Genomic DNA, 21,539 nt, shown 5'->3' on the forward strand with positions numbered 1-21,539 from the left:
TGTCTCATCTGTACCTCAGATAATTTCTGTAGCTTTGTTTTTAAATATTCCTAGAATATCCCCATCCAGTAGCAACTCCAAAGAGTAACTAAGAAGAAGTTGGGATGTAGTCATCAGAGCCAGCAAAAGGTGTGCCAGGGTTGCTCTGGGTGGCTGTATTTCCTCAAGTTGTGGAAAGAAGTTCATGAATCAGTTGTCACTTTCAAGACCTTCTAGTGTCACTCGAATTCCCCTTCTGGTTGTCAGAGCAAAATAAGATGCTGTGTCCTATAATGCCCGGTTTTTGTAACTCCCTCTTTGCAAGGGCTACATCCTTTTCCTGAACAGTAAACACATCACCTTGCTAGTGCTTTATCTATCCAGAGAGTGATGACTCTGTCTCAGGTTAGGTTTTGCTTAAGCTGCACTTTGGGAGTTGTGTGTGAGCCCGTATCCCTTGGACTTTAGAGTTGCCTGTGCCTGGGAGTTTCTCAATGTCAACATATGCATCTTTTTGTCTAAGGGCTTCCAAGAGGCTGAAGGCTACTTTGCGCATCTGTCCTCAGGCTGAAAGCACTGGGGCATTTACAACCTTTTGAGAACAAACCTCATCAATGGGTTTTATTCCAGCTCCTTTCCCACAGGGTGGGATACCTTTGGGGTGTGCTCTCAAGGTTTGGTGTGGTCTTCTGAAGTTTCCCAGTGGCATTAAGCTCCAGTTGCTGACAGTGACGACTGGCAGGATAACATACCCTTAACTGGTCCTGTCTCTTTCCTGCCACACCTCCCATTCATCACTGGTATTCTCTTTACCTCCCCAATAAACTACTTAATCCCAAATCTTGCCTCAGGATCTGCTTCTAGGAGATCTAAAACTAAGACAGAAGTCGATTATTGAACCCTCTCATAATTCAGGCACCTCTGTAACCCTCTTCCCATATACAATGTGAAAAATGCTGTAACTGTAAACCCAACACATAGACTACAAAGCTAAAGATTAAAATAAGCAAAAGAAAAAAAGGATTTCCTTCTTGCCCACTCCTCACTGCTTCTCTCAAGTATTAATTAAGCAAATGTAGGAGGTGCAAACTTCAAATCCCTAAGGAGCCAGGTAGGTGATGTTTGTGTGAAGCAGGTATCAGATAACTGGGAATAGTGGGATCTATGGCAAACAGTGTGTGCCCCGATAAAAGTCTCTTATCCATCTCCTCTCTATTCTCTTCCTTTAAATAATTACTATGTTGGTCAAACAAAACATACGTACAGATGATAAAATTGAAAGACAAACATAAGAAGTGCCTTGTGTAACAGGTAGTTCTCTGACTCCTTTGTTTATGTGAAGACTGCCTTTCAGAGATGGATTTTCCCTTAGAGTAGAGCAGGCAGTGGAAGTTACTGGGAGAAAACCTTCGCTAATGCACAATGCACCCGCACTTCCAAAATGCTACAGTGTTGTCCAAAAAATGTCACCTTGAAACAAGGAAAGATTTATTCCCATTGCTTGGGGAAATTTATTCCCATTGCTTGGGGAAAAGTCAAATGAGAAATCATGTAGTTTTCATCATACTCAGTCTACTTTCTAAAAAATATACATGCTGTCATCTGAAGATCAGTCATAACAATTTTTCTCTTAAGCTTCAGCGGGGTCGGCATGCTTTGCAGGGCAATCATACTTGAAAGGGCCTTTTCACCTGCAGCCAGGGAGACTACAGATGGAGGAGAGAGAAATACCCTGCTTCGAGAGGCAGTGGAGCAGTGCAGAAGTCCGTGGAAAATGACAGGGGCACCCAGGGATGTGGAGCACTGCCACCATCTGTACTGTCAGTCTGGACAGAGGGCACACATCTCCTACCTGCCTGACTCTCTTTTGGCCTCAGGTGTCAAAAAAAGTGCCTCTCAGTGAAAATCCATGTCTGCTGAGGAAAGGGGGAATCTGCCAAGCGTTCCCTTGGGCACCTGCTGTCACCTGGTCTGGGGCTTGGATGTGTAACCATTTCTCTGCAGTCACAAGATGAATAATGCAATAAGGAAACAGGCTGTCTATGCATCAAAAATTTCATCCTAAATGCTTCTTAAGGAGACCAGGCATTGAAACAGGGTAGGGACGTCACTTTCGTGCCACCCAATCCTGTTGTCAGACATTCTCCGTAAACCACATTGTGTCACTCAAATGCCGGGCTCATGTTGCTGTTTCAGATGAGTTGAATTTCAACAGCAGACTGGCATAACCTTGTAATAAAGCATCTTCACTATTTCCTAAATAGTGTAGCAATGGACATTGAGCTGCTGTCACCGTGATGTTCATTTCGTGGACTCTGTTTTCCATTTCATAGTTGTGTTTCTGGGATCCTTGTATTTAATGTAAAAGTGATGAATTCCTTAAGTTGTGAGATCTTTCCTTGACTTAGAAAAGTCTTCCACAGTCTTGGGGTAACTTAGGACTCTGGTTGAGAATCTTGTTATTTTGAGGAAACATAAAACCTTGGGGTTTCAGGTGTTTTTCTTCCTGTTTTTCCACTTCCCAAAGGGAACTTCCAGACTCATGAAGGCAAGGGTGGCTGTTACTTGCAGGGAGAACACATAGGTATGTAAGTGCTATAATTTAAGGAAAGTCAGAAGAGTCCTCTAACGAGGGGTGTACTGTTAAATGTTTAACAACCAGCTCTCTGAAGGGGGCATAAAAGGATTTTATTTTTAGTGTTTGTCAATTTCCATGTCTAATTTCAAGCTCCCAATTTGATGTTATTGGGAGCTTTTCAGTACGGCACTGTCCCTAGCTTGGAAACATGTTTCTCTCCTAGGACTGCATCATGAGCATTCTGGCGTGCTCATTCCTTCGAGGAAGCTATGTCAGAAAAGGGAGGGAGGGAGACTTCTCAAGGTCCTGAACTAGAAGGAAAAAATTGTAATTGGATAAACTATTGACCCTCTTGGCTGTAAAGGAGAGGGCCAGGTGACGTCAAGTGACCTTGAACAGTGACCAGGTCATTCCCACACTGCCAAACCTCTTTTTTGACCATCCATTCTAAGATTGGAAGGTGGATTAGTTTGCCAGGGCTGCTACCAAAGGACCACAACCAAAGGACCAAAGTAACAACCAAAGGAACACCAATTGGGTGGCTTAAACAACAGAAATTTCTTGCCTAGAAGTCCTGGAGATAGAAGTGTCAGCCACCTCTGCTGACATTTCCGTCTCCAGAACTTCTAGGAATAGAATCCATCTCTAGAAGTTCTGCAGACATAATAGATTCTATTCCATTCCTAGAAGTTCTGGAGATGGAATCTATCCCATTCCTCTCCCAGCTCCCGGTGGGCTGTTGGCCATCTCTAGCTTTCCTGGGCTTGTAGATGCATCCTCAGCCCCCTCTGCCTTCATCTTCACATGCTGTTCTCCCTGTGTGCATATCTGTGCCCAGATGATCCTGTTCTATTTTTTTTTTGTCTTTTAAATAAGGGCACCAATCATATTGGATTAGGGGCCCACCCTACTCCAATAAGACCTCTTCTTAATTAATTAGATCTGCAATGACCCTATTTCCAAATGAGGTCACATTATGAGATATTGGGGATTAGGACCCCAACTTATGAATATTTGGGGACAGAATTGAGCCCACAACAGAAGAGGTGCTGATACGGTTTGGCTGTGTCCCCACCCAAATCTCATCTTGAATTTCCACATGTTGTGGGAAGGATCCAGTGGGAGATAACTGAATCATGGGGGTGGGTCTTCCCCATGCTGTTCTCTTGATAGTGAATAAGTCTTATGAGATATGATGGTTTTAAAAAGGGGAGTTTCCCTACATAAGCTGTCTTCTCTTGTCTGCCACCATGGAAGACATGCCTTTCACCTTCCACCATGATTGTGAGGTCTCCCCAGCTATGTGAAACCATAAGTCCAATAAACCTCTTTCTTTTGTAAATTGCCCAGTCTTAGGTATGTCTTTACCAACAGTGTGAAAACGGATTAATACAGGTGCATACAGTCTTATATTTCTGTTCAGACCTTTGAAATCATTCGGCAGCTCAGAAGAAACTGCTCCATCAGATGCCTAAGAAGACTGTGAATATAGACAACTACCCTTTGATGTCCTCAGAGAAGAAAGAAAGGGATTTTGTTAGAAACCTTCTGATTGGCATCTGACCCTGCAAGTTCTGAACCTTCCCAACAGAACCACATTTCTTGGCTTTGGAGCCTCATCTTGGGGTGTTTCCCCTAATTTTGAACCAAAGTTTCCCTGAAAGCATCGAGGGCAAGTGGCAGCTGGAGCAGAGACTGACAGGTTGTAACAAGCAAGGGTGCCAATGGGGTGGTGTCCAATTGGAAACACCTCTAAGCATAAGCCTCCAGGAAGAGGAAGGGTGGGTTGGAGAGCGGGAACCGTGAAGCTGGGGAGAAGCAGATGGGGTGAGTGTGGACTAGCCCCGTGACCGCAGAGCCCTCCTGTGGCTCTCCACACATTCTTGGGTCTGGCATCCTACAGCCACCTTGGATCAGGATGTCTGTCTGGTCCCAGGCACTATGAGGTCTTACGTGAATCGATCTCATTGCCCTGATCCCTCCTAGCACATTCTTTTTTTTTTTTTTTTTTTTTTGAGATAGAGTTTCACTCTTGATGCCCAGACTGGAGTGCAATGGCACAATCTCAGCTCACTGCAACCTCTGCCTCCTGAGTTCAAGCGATTCTCCTGCCTCAGCCTCTTAAGTAGCTGAGATTACAGGTGCCTACCACCACACCTGGCTAATTTTTTGTATCTTTAGTAGAGACGGGTTTTCACCATGTTGGTCAGGCTGGTCTTGAACTCCTGACCTCAGGTGATCCACCTGCCTCGGCCCCCCAAAGTGTGAGATTACAGGCATGAACCCAGCGCCCAGCCCCTCCTGGTGCATTCTTACAAGAAACCAATTTAGGGCCGGGCGCAGTGGCTCAAGCCTGTAATCCCAGCACTTTGGGAGGCCGAGACGGGTGGATCACGAGGTCAGGAGATCGAGACCATCCTGGCTAACACGGTGAAACCCCGTCTCTACTAAAAATACAAAAAACTAGCCAGGCGAGGTGGCGGGCGCCTGTAGTCCCAGCTACTCCGGAGGCTGAGGCAGGAGAATGGCGTAAACCTGGGAGGCGGAGCTTGCAGTGAGCTGAGATCTGGCCACTGCACTCCAGCCCGGGCTACAGAGCAAGACTCCGTCTCAAAAAAAAAAAAAAAAAAAAAAAAAAAAAAAAAAAAAAAGAAACCAATTTAGTTGGGCTACCTAGGCCTCTGTTCCTTCAACGCAGAGACAAATGGCTTGTGGCTCAGTCACCACACAGCCCACCCGTCCAACCCATCGTACTGATGAGGAAATACAGGGTTGTTCCTTTCTGGAAACGAGTCACCTCTGCTGCCCTTCTCTATTCATTGTGGGTTCTAAGAAACCATATGCTGGGGTCTTAGGATCTCAGGGTTAGATGATTTGGATCCTCAAGATAGTAGAGCAACACCTCGCAAACTTTAATGGGATCTTGTTAAAATGCGGCATCCGTGGGAGGGGAGGAGGCGCTGAGGTTTTGCGTTTTTCACTCTCCCAGGTGGGCCGTGGCCACACTTTGAGAAGCACTGACTCAGACCATTTTGCAGAAAGTGAGGAATGGAGACACTGACTAGTCTGAAGTTCCCCAGCCAATGGGGGGGGGGCCGGGGGGGCAGGACTGAGGTTAAAACTTAGGTCTCTCCACTGTCAAGAGGAGTTCTCCACCTGCTGAAATATCCCTGCAACAGGACGGACCTGCTGCTGTGCAGTGTTGGCTCTCTAGTGAAGACAGAGACGTTGACCCGCAGCCAGAAAAGCCTGATTCTGAGAGATGAGTGCCTTCATTTGGTACCCTATGTGCTTCCTTCCCATGGGGCCTGTGACAGCTGTGGTTGGAAGGGCCTGGCTGTGTCCCAAGGAAATTGTCTTTGCAAAGCCAGTCTGGGGGTTAGATCCAGCCTGTGTGCCAAAGTTGGCCACCCACTGCGCTGAAGGGTTCCACTTGGTCTGAAATATTGTTTACTATTGTTTAGGGCTGAGACTCTGGGGAAGTTACATGTGAACTTGCCAATTTTTGTCCAGTGAGATGCTTTAGTCTGGTAAGACTAGGAGTGTGTGTAAGCAAGCAACAATTTAGTAAGGATCCAAAGTTAGATTTCTCATGGCTAAATATAATCTAATCAGACTGAGCTCATTTCATCAATTCAAATTTTACATTGCCTAGCATTCAGAGGCTTAGACTCACTAGGAATACAAACACAGACACAAGGACAGAAGCTAAGGGATGATTTTGGAGGCTGTGAATGGTGAAGAGGTAGAGAAAAATGGTGTGGAAGAGGCCGGGTGCGGTGGTGTACGCTTGTAATCCCACCTTGGGAGGCCGAGGTGGGAGGATCTCTTGAGTCCCGGAGTTTCAAACCAGCCTGGACAACATGGTGAAACATGTCTATAAAAATTTAGCTGGGCATGGTATCATGCACCTGTAGTCCCAGCCACTCTAGAAGCTGAGGCCGGAGAATCACTTGAGCCCAGGAGGTTGAGGCTGCAGTGAGCTGAGATTGTGCGACTGCACTCCAGCCTGGGTGATGCAGTGAGACCCTATTTAAAAAAAAAAAAAAAAAAAAAAAAGAAGAAGAAGAAGAAGAAGGTAGAAGAAAGAAAACCTAGTCTAAAAAACCAGTTGTGGCCGGGCGCAGTGGCTCAAGCCTGTAATCCCAGCACATTGGGAGGCCGAGATGGGCGGATTACGAGGTCAGGAGATCGAGACCATCCTGGCTAACACGGTGAAACCCCGTCTCTCCTAAAAAAAAAACAAACAAAAAACTAGCCGGGCGAGGTGGCGGGCGCCTGTAGTCCCTGCTACTCGGGAGGCTGAGGCAGGAGAATGGCATAAACCCGGGAGGCGGAGCTTGCAGTGATCTGAGATCCGGCCACTGCACTCCAGCCTGGGCGACAGAGCCAGACTCCGTCTCAAAAAAAAAAAAAAAAAAAAAAAAAAAAAAAAAAATCATAATAGGCATACACTTAGTTATAAGCTTCCTGGCAGCCAAAGGAAAAAGGGAAACCTAATGGGGTAAATTTTGAGGCGATGTTTGTGGGAAGTGTTCCCTAGAAGCAGAGCCTGAGACAGAGATTCAGCTGCCCAGACTCATTGAAGGAGGGCTCTCAGGAGGAATCTGTGAGCAAGGGAGTGAAGTAAAATACAGAGGGGAAGGAACTCCAAAGCTATGCAGTCTTGGGTAAAGCCTACCTTTGGCCTGGCCCACAGGGGGCTCTGGAGCATAAATTACATTGAAGATTCCTCCCTGTTGGAGGCAAGCAGGCTCCTGCCTTAGCCATCTGCTGTGGGTTGTGCCCTGGGTGTGGGGGGGCATAACTTTCTAGGAGAAAGATTCCACCTGTCGGGGCAATGCTTGGTGAGAGGGGCCGCTGTGAGCCATTAGCAGCCGACACTCACAGCAGCTGGGGCTGCCCCCAGGTCTGCCTGGTGAAGGGGATCTTGGTGGGCACCAATGGCATCCACTGTAGTCATAGATTTCGATGTGACTTTCAGCCCCTCAACCGTGACATTTCATGTCTGCATTAATTCCGTATCTACCCCCTGAACAGCTCATCCACTATGTTCTTAAGCCCCGGGCTAGTTCCCGAGGATGGTCTGAGCAGGAAAACACATGTTTTCTGACCTCAGGAAATGTATGGAAAAGCAGCCTTCAATTGCTCACTCTTATTTTCTTCAATATTCTCTTTTTTATGCCTGCATTAAACATATAGTGTTCTGTACATTCACTTATTTTAGTGTTATCAATGTATAAGTGATGAGTTTGTGCATTTTCCATAAACAGACTATACATAATTTAAATGTGTATGTGGAACGGATGCATTCTGTAATTTATTTATAATAGTGCTGGTTTCTATAGCCATTTCATCTATTTGAAATTCACCAAAATCTAAGAAGCAAATTTAAAAACATTCCTAAAATGGAGTTCCAAAAGCCACACAAAAAATCTCATGCACTGTCCTTTCCCTCACTTAGCACCAGACCACTTACTCCACACACGGCAGTGACCTTGCGGTGTGAGTCCCACGTCCAGGCTGATTACAGAGAGTCCTCTGGGAGCACAGGGAGGCGGCCACTGCTGGCCTGGCAGCGAGGACAGGCCTGAGAAGACTGTGTATGCCGAGGGGTGGGAGCTGTGCCACGCGTGGCAAGTAGATGCGTGCATCGGAACAGCTTGTGAAGACAGCAGTTTGGTAATGGATGCTCAAGTAACAAATCTATCAGCTGAGGCCCCAGGGATCGTGGAGGAGAGATGAGCTATCCCCATTGTGCCCGGCCCAAATTCCTGACCCACAGCATCCCAAGCGTAGTAAAGGAGTTGTGTTCTGTGCTATGAAGTTTTGGGGTGTTGCTTAAGTGACAGTCGAGACTGGGACAAATGCTGACCCTTTGCAAGCACTTCTCAGTGACGAGCGCTTGCATCTTTCTCATTTACACATCACAGTGACTCTGTGACCCCTCATTATCACCATTTGACAGGTGAGGTTAAGTCACTTCCTGAGAGACTGGAGCCCAGAAACCCTCTGGTCCCTGAACCTGGGTTCGTGTCTCCTTTGGGGTGGCTCTAGCCCCAGCATCTCAGAGAAGGGGCCCCCTTCCCCTCCCTTTGCAGCATTGACCTCCATCTCATCCCTTTGGAGGCTCTGCCTGGCTTCCTTCTCCTTGGCTCTGTCCAAGCCTGAGCTAATCTCAGAGGAGTGGCTATGAGAATGTGTGCTCAGACCTCCTGCCCCATGAGTGTCACGGTCACAGTCCTGGCTGCTGCCCCCTGGATGTACCACCCCGTCCTGCCGAGACCCCATGTCCTGTGTGTTACTGCCAGCCAACGACTGAGCGGGTGGTGTGGGTGCCAGTGCAGGCCCCTTTCTGCCTGTGATGGGCAGCTTTGGCATGGGGACTGCTGTCTGAGACCCTCCCTCCCCAAGCCCCTTCCCTCCCACTGTCGTTCGCAGGAGCCAGGCAGGCATCACGTCTGAGGCTCTTCTGTCTTCTCTCCTTATCCTTCACAGGCCTTCCCGTAGTCAGCCTCCTGCATGGCTAAGCCCCTGTACTGTCTGACTCCTGCAGGACCTGGACTCACACACAGGGTGACAATGGTTTACCCAGTTGCCTCCACCCCTCCACCCACTGTGTCCCACCTTGAGAGTGGCCGGGGCGTAGGGGGCTGGCCCTCTTACCTTGTTCACGCCATCGGCCATGGCCTGCAGCGTGAGCTCCCGGGGCCCATCCACTGTCTTGCCGTTGTCTGTGGGGCCCCAGCTGGCGCTGTAGATGTCGATCAGCTGCGGCATGTGGCTGATGGAGGAGGCCTCGATGATGTCCGTCATGAACGGCTGGTCCAGCATCCGGATGCCTGTGGACACGTTGAGCAGAGGACACCAGGTTTGGGTTCCCCAGTTCACAGGAGACAACGAGGTGGAGGAGGGCTTGGGTCCTGGGTGCCTGGGTTGGAGATCTCAGGTGCTCTGGGGACACTGTGCAGTCCAAGGATCATGAAGGAGGCGCAGATGGTCCTACTGGCTCCCTTCTGCGTCCCACCCATGTCTTTGCTGATGTAACGATTTAAAGACAAGTTTATTCCTCTAACAAACCTTACTAGAATTCCTAATGGGAGAGATCACCTTTGCTGAAGCGATTCTTTGATAAGCTCGTTTCTAAGTAGAAGCTCGACCTCAGAGAACTGGGTGTTGGCTGCAGCCAAGTTTTAGGGGAGAAATAAAGCTACTACATATGATAGATAGAGGAGGCAATAGATATTTGATATTTGAGAAGAAATTCCAGCAGGCAGAGGGCAGAGGGCAGAGGGCAGGGGACAGAGAGAGGGGCAGGGGCAGTGCAGGAGCGGGTGGGATAAGGAAAGAGGAACTCCCATTTGCACTGTAGCTGGGAGGGACTTTGGAGAGGACAGAAAGGCTGAGATGGCCGTTCTAAACTGTATTAGTAATTCTGTGTCAGACGGCCCCCTCTCCTTTCTTCCCTACAGCATCGCTGTAAAGTTTGTGTTCCTCTCTGATGCCTCATGGGAGTGATTTCTTGCAGGATGTTGGGAAGAAGCAAAGTCCTGCAGTCCAGGGTAGTGTGGGGCACACAAGCCTAAGACACAGGGGCATAGGGTGAAGGTGCCTGTGCTGCACCCGCAGAGCTGGTGCTCCCAGGCTTCCAGTCCCCCTGTGGTCATCCACAAAAGCCCTCTCTAGGGGGAACTCAGCAGCCGCCACTGGGATGGGCGTGATATCTCTCCATCACTACCCTCAAAACTTCGCTGACGGGGTCATATGCCTTTCTCCAGGCTTTGTCATCTGGATGGGTCAGTGGGTTCACGATTCTGTGGCAAGGAGCTTAGAGTGCTAGTGAAGCGGACCTGTCTTCACCCACTGCAATTATGGAATGAAGGTGTTGGGCCATGCACAGTCAAAACCTGGGCCCCAAAACTCCTTCCTTGTCCCCGGTGGCCAAAGGATGTGCCTCAAGAACACTATTTCACAAGCCTCACTCTCTAACGTGGCGAGCAGGTCAATTGAATTACAAGCCACCCAGGTTCTTGCCAGGTACCTGAAATGGACATGAAATTGCTTTCTTTCCTGAGGGTCTACTACTTTCCCAGGTCCCAGGAGACTCCAGGACCTCACTTTCCTCTTCAGTGCTCATAGCCCTCTTCTTGTGTACCTTTAACCTTCTATCACAACTGCTTATTTGAGTGTTTCATACACCACCAGATGGCACACTCTTTGAGTATAGGGCATGTGTCTACTTTGTTCACTTCTGTGTCCTTGAGGATCAACGTGATGCTTGGTATTTATTTTAACCTTGACAAATATTTGGTGATAAATATCTGGCATTATTGCCTTATTTAGTTGATTTCCTCCCCAACAGAAATAACAGGTCCAGAAGAATGAATAACAGGCTCTACTCATCCATCTTCTACTATTAACCCATAAGCGTAATCACCATGTTTGCCAACAAACATCCAGTTACGAGTTAGCATTCTTTCTCCTGGGTGAAGCTTATCTAGAATAAGCCTAGTCTTTGGCTTGAACTTTCCAGATGTTAAATTTTATGGTTCATTTTATAAGGAGATAGGAAATTTAAGACTCTGTATTTTGCTTTTGATCCATCTATATTTTTATTTATTTAAAAACTTTATTTAATGCAGGTGACCAATAAGCCACAGAATAAACTGGTCAGTGCAGCTTCTTCTTGTGCAAAGTCACGCCCACTCTGTGGGTGGGAAATAAACAGAGAGAGGCTGGCATTCACTTGCTCAGATGCTCTTGAACTTGCCTAGTGCCCAGATGACCAGGACCGAATGGCCCACCGCAACTGGAAGGTGAGAGAAATTCAACCCTGGCCAAAGCAGACCTCCGCTGCCCCACAAACCAACCAATGGCAGCCCTGGATTTTGCCAGGGCTGGTGCATGGCACTTCCAGCTGTGCCTTGAACCCTCTTCCTCTTTGCAGCTCTTATCACCTTCATGGGCTCCCTCTGTGCTGCACAAGAACCTCAGAGCGGATGTGTATTAATCTTCTGTTTCAACATTATAGGGTGGCCACAGGCTGAGAGCAAGTCTCTCATTCATATTCAGGGACCAGGCGCCCGACGTTCTTTTAATCTTGTTAAGCTCAAGAGGAATGAGGCATGCATTAATTGAATGAGATACAGTATTAATTTTGCAAGCAACTGCACCATTAGCAGCCAAGACAGCGGCTCAGAGTGACCCTAGGGTTTTAGGGAAGGCCTCTCCTCTGCCCCTGGATGCTCTAGGAGCTACAGGGGAATGTGGGGTGAAGACAGAGAGTAGACCAAGTGAGAGAGAGGGAGAGAATGAGAGAAGGAGGGAGAGAGGCAGAGAGACTGGGAGAGAGAGAGAGGGTAGGCAGAGGGAGAGAGACAGAGAGAATGGGAGAGAGAGAGGCAGAGGGAGAACAGGTAGAGAGAAAGGAAGAGGAGAAGGAGAGAGTGAGAGAGAGAGAGAAGGAGAGGACAGAGAAAGAGAGAGGAAAGGGAGAGTGCAGGAGAGAGAGAAGGTAGAGGGCGAGGGAAAGAGAGGAAAGAGAGAGAAGTAAGAAGGGGGAGGAGGAGGAGGGGAGGAGGGGAGGAAGGGAGGAAGGGAGGGAGAGAGAGGAGAGGGAGAGAGGGAGGAAGGGGGAGGAGGAGAGGAAGAGAGGGAGGGAGGGAGAAAGGGAGGGAGAGAGAGAGAGAGGGGGAGAGAGAGAGAGGGAGAGAGAGAGAGAGAGAGAGAAATCAAAGGAGCTAGGAGTCAATGTCTTCAATGCTGATGTGTGTATTTGATGGGCAAGGACAGACACAGGCACACATCAAGTGTTTCTATCTGACCCCAGGCAGGTCTGCACAGCACATTAATGAGTAGAGACGACTCTGTGGGTCTCTTCCATTCATTTACAGCCTTCCCCGTCTACCCATGCAGTGTGCACTGTGGCTAGCCTTGGTGCCCTGGGGGCTGCATGCCCAGCGGATTCGAGCTACATCCTCTCTGCCTCTGCTCCTGTTGCACAAGTTGTGCCTGTCCCTGCCTCCAGTAAATGCTACATCTACCCACAAACTTCGGTGCCCATCAATGCCACTTTTTGTGCTTGTGAATATTTGCTCTGGGGGCTAAGGAGGAAGTTCATGCTCACCCAGGTTTTAGGTTCTGAAAACTCGTATTAGTCATTGTGCTTACAGTGATTTTTACTTGTTTATTGAAAAGCTCAGACAAAATATAAGTTTATCTGCAGTGTTATGAGATTCATTGGCCAAGAATAATAATGATAATAATATACAAAAGCAATTCATAGCTGGTAGAGAAATTTCAGGGCATTTTCACCGTGGTCAACTGTGTGGTTTTAAGATACTTTTCAAAATCTTCAATCAAAGGTGATCTCATCCCGAAGCCCAGTGTGTAAATCTGTATGCTTTGGTTTAAAAAGGAAGGTGAGTAGGACCAAACCCACCTGGCCTGGCCCCATCTTGGGGTTGCTCTGAGAGTCTGCAGAAACCCAGAACAGTGAGGAATTGCGGAGCCCCACCCTCAGGCTCTTCTTGTTCCTGAGCCCTGGTTACTCTCTGTCCTCTTGCATGAGTTGTTATCTTATATTTTCTTATTTGCTCCCTGTCTTTGTTTCCTCCTAGACTGAGCTACCTGGGGCAGGAAACCTGTCTGCCAGCTTCCATCCCCTGCAACAGGAAGGTGCCCACAGTGACTACTGACCACACAAAAGGCCTGAAGGCAGGAGACAGTGTTATGACTCCTTGATACAGTCTCGAGCTTTAACAGTTTCAGAAATATACATTTGACAAATTTGCAAGAACCATCATTTGGAAGGTCATTATGTTTGTGGTACATGTGCTTGGTTTTGTGGATTTTGAATAACACATTTAATTTTAATGTTTGACTCAATCTTTTTGATTGAAGTTGTCATTTCCTTAAAAATTAAAATGAAAAAAGAAAGAAGGAAAGAATGGAGTCCTTTTTAAAAAGAGAATTACTCGAATAAAGGCATTTTCAAAATAAAACATGTAATATTTTTCTTCAAAATTTATACAATTAGGTCAGTGAAAATGGAAATGTAAATAAACTTTAGAATAATGTTTCTGAGGTTATTAAAGCTTGAAGACTGCAGGATGACTTTTGGGACATCCCATATGTGTGGGTCTACATGTCACATAGTTTGAAATGAAGACAGACGCAAAGAGAAATGAAGGAGAAGATCTTTGCACGGATTAAAATGGGTTAGGGGCTAACCTCTGGGACACACCAAGAATGCCTAAAAATCAACAAGAAAAAGACAGGAGCCTTGATGGAAAAATGAGAAAAATTTATGAACAGAAGAGGAATTCAGGCAGATGCAGAGATGCTCGATGCTTTTTTCTGTTCAGAGGACTCAATTTACAATCTCATCTCCCCTCTTCTTTTTTGAATTCCTGGATTAAGACTCAACAGCATTTTAACTTTGGGCTTTTTCTGGAGACAGCGTGGAGGGGTGCTGGGGAAGGACCTCAGACATCACAGGGGCGCCCCCCTAACCTGTAAATGAACGTACACCTCGACTTTGAGACCAGCAACGATCCGAGTTGGCCACCAGGTGGCGCTTTAGACCGCCTTAGCCCAGAAAACTCCCGAATGGAAAGATTCTCTGGAGGGGTTGACTCATTTTTAGCAAATAATTAAAAACCAGCCAACTTTTGGAATTGCCAGCCAGGCTGAATAAAATGTTTTCCTTAAATTTGTAAGATAAACTCTGCTTTTTTTGCAATCCATGAGTAATTCACCAGTGCTTCCTCAAGAATTCATGTTGACGCCTCAGGGAGCCGGAGGACACTGGGTACCCTAAGGCACAGGCACCGGACTGTTGCCTCACAGCCCTTGTAGTTAGAACCAGCGTACGTGGTCACAGGGGAGCCAAGCTGGGGCTAAGGGAGTGGGAAAAGAAAGAAAGGAGGCTCCCTTGCTCTAAATCTTTGGTGGCTGTTCTTGGTTTCTGGAAGCTCAAAGGGTTGTTGCCATGCCCCAGATGTCCTCACAGAAGACCAGTCGCGTCTTTGAGGTGTCAGGCTGCATTCAGCAGGCGAGGCAGAGGCTGCTGCACCTGCCGGGTCCTCTGGCCTGCTCCCTGGCTTTTTGCCTAGGGGCGTCCCCTGCCCAAGGAGCTCCACTCAGTTCAAGCGAGCTGGGCAGACTGGGCAGGCCCAGGGGCACCCCCAAACAATGAACGATGGGAAGTGGCAGATTAACGCCACAGCCTCCTCACTTTAGTGGGGTCAATTGTGAGGGGGAGTTCTCCACACTCTCTCAGAGAATTACCTGCAGGACGGGGCCCCTGTTGTCCACGAGACTCACTTTGCTGGCCTCCATTCCTTTCCTGTCTTCTTCCCCGACTCCCTCACTCTGGCTTCCCCGGACCACCTCCCACATGAACTACTTGCCCGGAATCCTTGTCTCAGGTTTTGCTTTTAGGAAGAGCAAACTAAGACAGCGGGAGAATTAGATACATTTGATGAGCACTCAGTGCTCAGATGTTTTCAGAGGGCAAATAATAAGAGAAGAGGAAAAAAGGAAAAGAAGCAGATGGAAAAAGAAGCTCCCAGGAACCTCCAGAAAGCTACGAGCTCCCCCTAACTCTTTCAACTTTTGCAGGTGGTCATTTTACTTTGTTCCGAAAACCAGTTACCTTGGGTGTTTGAATAAGAAATTCAGGTTTGAATTTTTCAGTTGCTTCTAGTTCTGTTCTGTGAGTAGAGAACCCACCTCCCTTAGATTCCATCCCAGGTCTGAGCGTGGCTTATAAAATATTAACCAAGTGATGTTCTTTCCCCCGAGCTCATAATGGCTCCTGACATTTTAATGCCAGCGTTTTGGATGCGCACAAAGTAAAGAGAGCTGAAACCCAGGGGCAAAGCCTCCTCTATTTACATTTTAGAAACCTCCAGATATATTCTTCTGTGACATTCAGCACCCAGTTCAGGCAAGCCTCTTAGCAAACAGTGTTGAAAAGAGGTTAATAGTGGGTTTGTATAGGTTACTTTTGCTTTATTTAGTTCCATGGAAATGGAGGTGTCAGCAGAAAGTAGGTTTATGGTTCCATTAAATTGCCAGGAGAAGAAAGTATCAGGACAGTTGTAAACAAAAAAAAAGAAAAAAGAAAAATAAGGCTGGGTGACTCAGCCTGAATAAATTAAGAACCAATTTGATGCAAAACTTGGAACAAGACTGGAGCCACTCCATTCTCAGACATCTCGTTGAAAGCTTATGAATCTCTCAGTTTCTGTCTCTGTCTGTCTGTCTGTCTCTCTCTCTCTCTCTTTTTTTTTTCTGAGAGGGGAGGGATGTTGGTTTCTAAATTTCCAGGGACTTGCCACTCTCATTTCTAAGGGCTCCATAAAGAGGAAATTGTTAAATATCCTACCCAGTAAAATGTAAGCAAAAGGTTCTAGGTAGAATTTATCTTTTTAAAGATGAGTTCCATTGTGCAAAACATTTTGAAGAGCTCTGAGTATGTTTACAAATAATTTATACACACCACCTTGTATTCTACAGTCTATATTTGAGCCTCATTAAAATGTTATTGACACTGACACGGAAGAGTAGTGACTGACAATTCTATTTATATAAAGTTCAAAAACTGGCAATAACCTTTTTTTTTTTTTTTTTTTTTTTTGCTGTTAGAAAACAAGATCATGGTTATTCTTGGGTGTCTGAGTAGTAACTGGAAGGGGTCATAAAGGGCTTTGTGGTGCTGGTTACATTTTGTTTCCTGATCACTATATGGGTATGGCCAGTTTGGGGAAAGTCACTGAGCTATGTACTTACGATTCATTAACTTCTTTGAGTTTATATTATGCTTAAGTTAAAAATTTAAACCTGTATTGATATTGCTATGCAGGTTAAAAGAAAAAAATTTTTTTCACTTGTGCCAAATCTGTGGATCCTAGCTTTTCTGCACTAGTGGGATTTTTTGCTGGGCCACGGTCAGCCTTGAGATCAGGGCCATGGTCAGCCTTGAGATCAGTGTGATACCTAGTGGGGGCCTGCTGTTTGGCAGGGCTGGCTTACCTGCAACCTTGGAGTTGTATGCTACTCCGACCCCACAGATATTGTTGTTGGCGGCAGCAGAAACTTCTCCTGCACATCGGGTCCCATGGCTTTGGAAAAATATAAAGACACATTAGATACGCAGTGAAAAGAATTTGACTACATCTGTCATGGGCTCAAAATTCTCTTTGGAACAAGGATGAAATCTGCATATCATATACAAGTAAACCCTGTGTCACTGAAGAGGTTGGCCCTTGTGTTAAAGCTCTGTGAAAACTTAAAGAGCTGAGCAAACCATTATCTACCTGTCTTTTAGTTTTCTCTAAAGTGCCCCATCTTGGGGTGGTTTGTAAAAGCCGCAATAGAGAACTGAAACAAGTATAAACTGAGTCACTCAGAAGGGTGTGTTTTCAGACCTAAGCAGCATTCAAGATGCAAAAGATTCCAGTGGTGTAAATCATCTGGAACTACCAGATCCAACCATGAAAAGTTCACTTTATTTATATTTATTTATTCATTTATTTTTTTTGAATCTGGGTCTCCTTGGTCACCTACGTTGGAGTGCGGTGGTGCAATCTTGGCTCACTGCAGCTTCGACTTCCCAGGCTCAAGTGATTCTCCTGCCTCAGCCTCTTGAGTAGCTGGGACCATAGGTGTGTGCACCACACCTGGCTAATTTTTTGTATTTTTTGTAGAGAAGGAGGTTTCCCATGTTGCCCAGGCTGGTCTCAAACTCCTGGGCTCAAGCGATCCTCCCACCTAAGCCTCCCAAATTGCTGAGATTATAGCTGTGAGCCACTGCGCCTAGCTAGAAAAGTCCATTTTAATGGTGGGTGGAACAGTTACTGAATCAAATGGGCACATTCCCAGGTCTGCTGGGACAGTGCGAATATGGCCTGCGGAATGCACAAGGTCTTTCCACTCACTGTTCAAACTGCGGCAAACAATCAGGAAATGTGGGTGAAGGGGTTCATTGGCTACATATCCCTAGGAATTTTCCATTTCTGCAGCATCAACTAGTGCTGTCTGGGACATCCTCTTGGGGCAAGCAAAGCTATCACACCAGCTCTTAAAAAATATCACATGCAAGGATTGAAAACACACACACACACACACACACACACACACACACACACACATTTTCTTTCTCTGTATGAATCAAAGTAAATCCTGCCTCCATAAAGGCTACATATTTCATCCCTCAAAATTCTCTTTGGAACAAGAATGAAATCCGCATATCATGTACCCAGATATGTACACCCAGTGTCACTGCAGAGGTCGGCCCTTGTGTTAAACCTGTCCCTGTCCTAAAACAGTTCACCAAAGGCTGGAGGACAAGTGCATGTGAACCAGCTTGAACAAAGTAAAGATATTAAGTCTTCTGTATCTTTAATTTTGGCCCTTAAGCAGGGGAGAGGAATGCCATGGGCTCTCCAGAGGAACATATGGGAAGAAACATTTCGTTGCTAAATTAGGCGACACTAATTAGCAATCAGCCATAAATAGAGGTTTCTTACGATTGTTCCTAACACCAAGCCTTCTCACAACCCTGGGCCTTTGAATCTGGACTTCTCTTGTCATTTATTTTGATTGAAAGAATGTGGTAGAAGTGATGAGCCTGGGCCTCAGGAGACCTTGTGGCTTTTCTGCTTTCTCTTGCCACCCTCTCTAGGCTCCATGTGAGCAAGCCCGGGCTAGCCTATTGGATGATGAAAGACACATAACCTGTCGTGCTTGACACCCCAGCCAACAGTAATCTATTGACATGTGAGTGAGGTCATCCTAAACCAATGAGCTCCCAGCAACCTGCCAGCTGACCAGGGAGACAAGGGTGAGCTCAGCCAAGACAAGCCTAGCCTGGTCCAGATCAGTAGAACTTTCCAACCAACCTATAGACTTGGGAGCAATAATCAATGCTTATTGTTTCAAGCTACTGAATTCTGGAATAATTTGTTATGCGGCATTATCATGGCAGTAGATTGCTGATACAATGAAGGAACAAGGCTAGAGGGACACCATGGCTTATGTGTAGGGAGTCAGGGTTCACACCTGGACTGTCACGGTGACTGTATTGGGGCTTTTGTGAACAGCCTGTATTGTGGGGCTGCTGGGGTGTCCAAATGAAAACCTGAGGCCCTGTGCCCAACCCTGTGGATTTCCTGAGAGAAAGAACAGGCATACCCTTTCCATCCACACTGCTGGTTTTTGCACCAAAGTGATTTGATCATCTCACAGCTTTTTCAGCCAAAAGCGTGTATTTCTGTATATATTACACCTAGGGAATAGTGTCAGATATATCCAGCAATATGAATAAAACAACTCTCTTTTACCGACATCTACTATGGGACAGACCCTGTGCTGAGAGTGTTATATACATGATTTTATTAAATCCTCACAACAGCCTATTATTATCTCCATTTTAAAGATGAGAAAACTGAAGCTTAGACAGATGTGAAGTCACTTCTCAAATAGGAAGCAGGGCAAGAATTCAAACTCAGTTCCGCTGCTTCCAAAGCCCTGCTCTTCACCATGATCTTTAACTATCGTGTAATCCTATCAGAAACATGCAGAATAACATTGTGATGGTTAATTTCACTTGTCAATATGGCTGGGCCACGAGGTATCCAGATATTCGGTCAGACATTATTCTTGGTGTTTCTGCAAGGGTATTTTGGATGAGACATTTCAATTCGTGGACATTGACTAGAGCAGCTTGTCCTCCATAATGTGCATGGGCGTAATCCAATCTCTTGAAGGTTTAAATAGACAAAATATCTGGCCTTCTCTGAGAAGAGAGAATTCTCTTGAAGACTGCCTTTGGACTTCACCTGTAACATTGGATCTTCCTGGTTCTATAGCAGGCTACCTTCAGACTCGAGCTGGACCATTGGCTCTCAGGGTTTTCAGCCTGCTGGTTTACCCTGCAGGTTTTGGACTTGCCAGTCTGTAGACTGAGGTGAGTCAATTCCCTATAATGAACCTCTTTTTATATGTATACACATCCTACTGGTTCTGTTCTCTGGAGAACCATGACTAAAGCAAAAAGTAACCAAGTAATTAAATCTGTTTTTGCTGGTTTCTTAGTTCAGTCATTTGCTAATATCCATATTAGTCCACTTTCACACTGCTATGAAGAAATACCAGACACTGGTAATTTATAAAGGAAAGAGATTTAATTGACTCACAGTTCAGCATTGCTGGAGAGGCCTCAGGAAACTTACAATCATGGTGGAAGGCACCTCTTCACAGGGTGGCAGGAAGGAGATAATGAGTGCCAGCAGGGGAAATGCCAGATGCTTATAAAACCATCAGATCTTGTGAGACTCACTCATTATCATGAGAACAGCATGGGGAAAACTGCCCCCATGATTCCATTACCTCTACCTGGTCCTGCCCTTGACACGTGGGATTATGAGTATTACAATTCAAGGTGAGATTTGGGTGGGGACACAGAGCTAAACCATATCACCATTCACCTAGGTATTCTGGTACAGTATTGTCTCTCACTTTGCAACATGGTTTTTGTTGGTGGCAGAAAATGCTGAATGGTCACCAGTCATTCTCTTTTCTCCCTAGGCTGCAGTAAGGCTCCCATCCTCCCTTGCACTTGTATATGGCCATGTGACTGAGTTATGGCAAATATGTGAGCAGATGGGTAAATGCTATTTGTAAGCCTGGCCCATAAAAATCACCCTTGAGCAATTATTCATGCTCTTTCCCCTCAAGTAGTTTGATGCAAAAAATCCCAGCAACATTGGAAACCTATGCCAAAGATGAAAGGAGTCTGCATCCCCGAATCACTGCTTGGAGGAGAGCTGCTCCACCAGGAACACAGAGATGGATCAGTGGGTGAGTGATAAATAAACCAAAAAAGGTGCTAAGCCACTAAAGCACTAAGATTTCAAGGCCAAGATTTATTTGTTATAGCTACTAGGATAACCTGAACTCGCACATTTTTATTTTATTTCTATTGATTATTGCTATAATTTTATTAGATGCTACTCGATAACCTGTTTTGGAAGGATAAATTCTAATAATAAGTGAAATAAACTAATTTGAAGGATCCCACAAAAAGAGATGCTGGGTGACTAGGATGAGTACAAAGCAGTCCTTGATGAAGAGAAGAAAAATGGCTGCCTTGTCTAATGGTAGAATTCCCCTGCCCTCTCACTAGGCGTGTGCAGGGTGCATGATGGACTTTTGGCATTCGTTTATTTAATGCACACTTTGAGGCTGGTGTGTAGAAGTGAGTCTTTTAATGGTGAATGGGCATGTCTGACATTTTGGAGTTTCCATTTTGGCTCAGGTTTATTATTCAAATATGTGTAATTATGAAATATTTAAAAAATATAGACAATTTCAGTGAATAGTACAATGACTCTTATATAGCCACCATCCAAGTCTATCAAAGCCAAACATTTTTTATACTTATTAGAAAAACATAATTCTTTATAGGCCAGGTGCGGTGGCTCACTCCTGTAATCCCAGCACTTCGGGAGGCCAAGGCAGGCAGATTGCTTGAGGTCAGGAGTTCAAGACCAGCCTGGAAACCCCATCTCTATTAAAAATACAAAAAAATTAGCCAGGCATGGTGGCCTGTGTCTGTAGTTCTAGCTACTCGGGAGACTGAGGCATGAGAATTGCTTGAACCTGGGGGTTGGAGGTTGCAGTGTGCCAAGATTGTGCCACTGCACTCCAGCCTGGGTGACAGAATGAGACTCTCAAATAAAAAAAAGGTTGGGTGCTGTGGCTCATGCCTGTAATCCCAGCACTTTGGGAGGCTGGGGGGGGGGTAGATCACGAGGTCAGAAGTTCGAGACCAGCCTGACCAATACGGTGAAACCCCGTCTCTACTAAAAATACAAAAATTAGCCAGGCGTGGTGGCACGTGCCTGTAATCCCAGCTACTCAGGAGGCTGAGGCAGGAGAATCACATGAACCAGGGAGGCGGAGGTCGCCGTGA

At 46.1% G+C, this 21,539-nt stretch overlaps 1 protein-coding gene across 1 annotated transcript in view; it reads right to left on the reverse strand.

Annotated features, from left to right (window-relative positions):
• Window positions 1-21,539, reverse strand: part of PCSK2 (proprotein convertase subtilisin/kexin type 2) — a 253,105-nt gene that overhangs the window by 35,965 nt on the left and 195,601 nt on the right. The window contains exons 7-8 of the mRNA XM_005568299.5: window positions 16,598-16,686; window positions 9,224-9,399 (exon numbers count right to left, since the gene is read on the reverse strand). Coding sequence (XP_005568356.1) covers window positions 9,224-9,399; window positions 16,598-16,686 — 265 coding nt within the window. The remainder of the gene's footprint in view (window positions 1-9,223; window positions 9,400-16,597; window positions 16,687-21,539) is intronic.

The sequence above is a fragment of the Macaca fascicularis genome, chromosome 10 (genome assembly GCF_037993035.2).
Source record: "Macaca fascicularis isolate 582-1 chromosome 10, T2T-MFA8v1.1".
Lineage (NCBI taxonomy): Eukaryota > Metazoa > Chordata > Mammalia > Primates > Cercopithecidae > Macaca > Macaca fascicularis.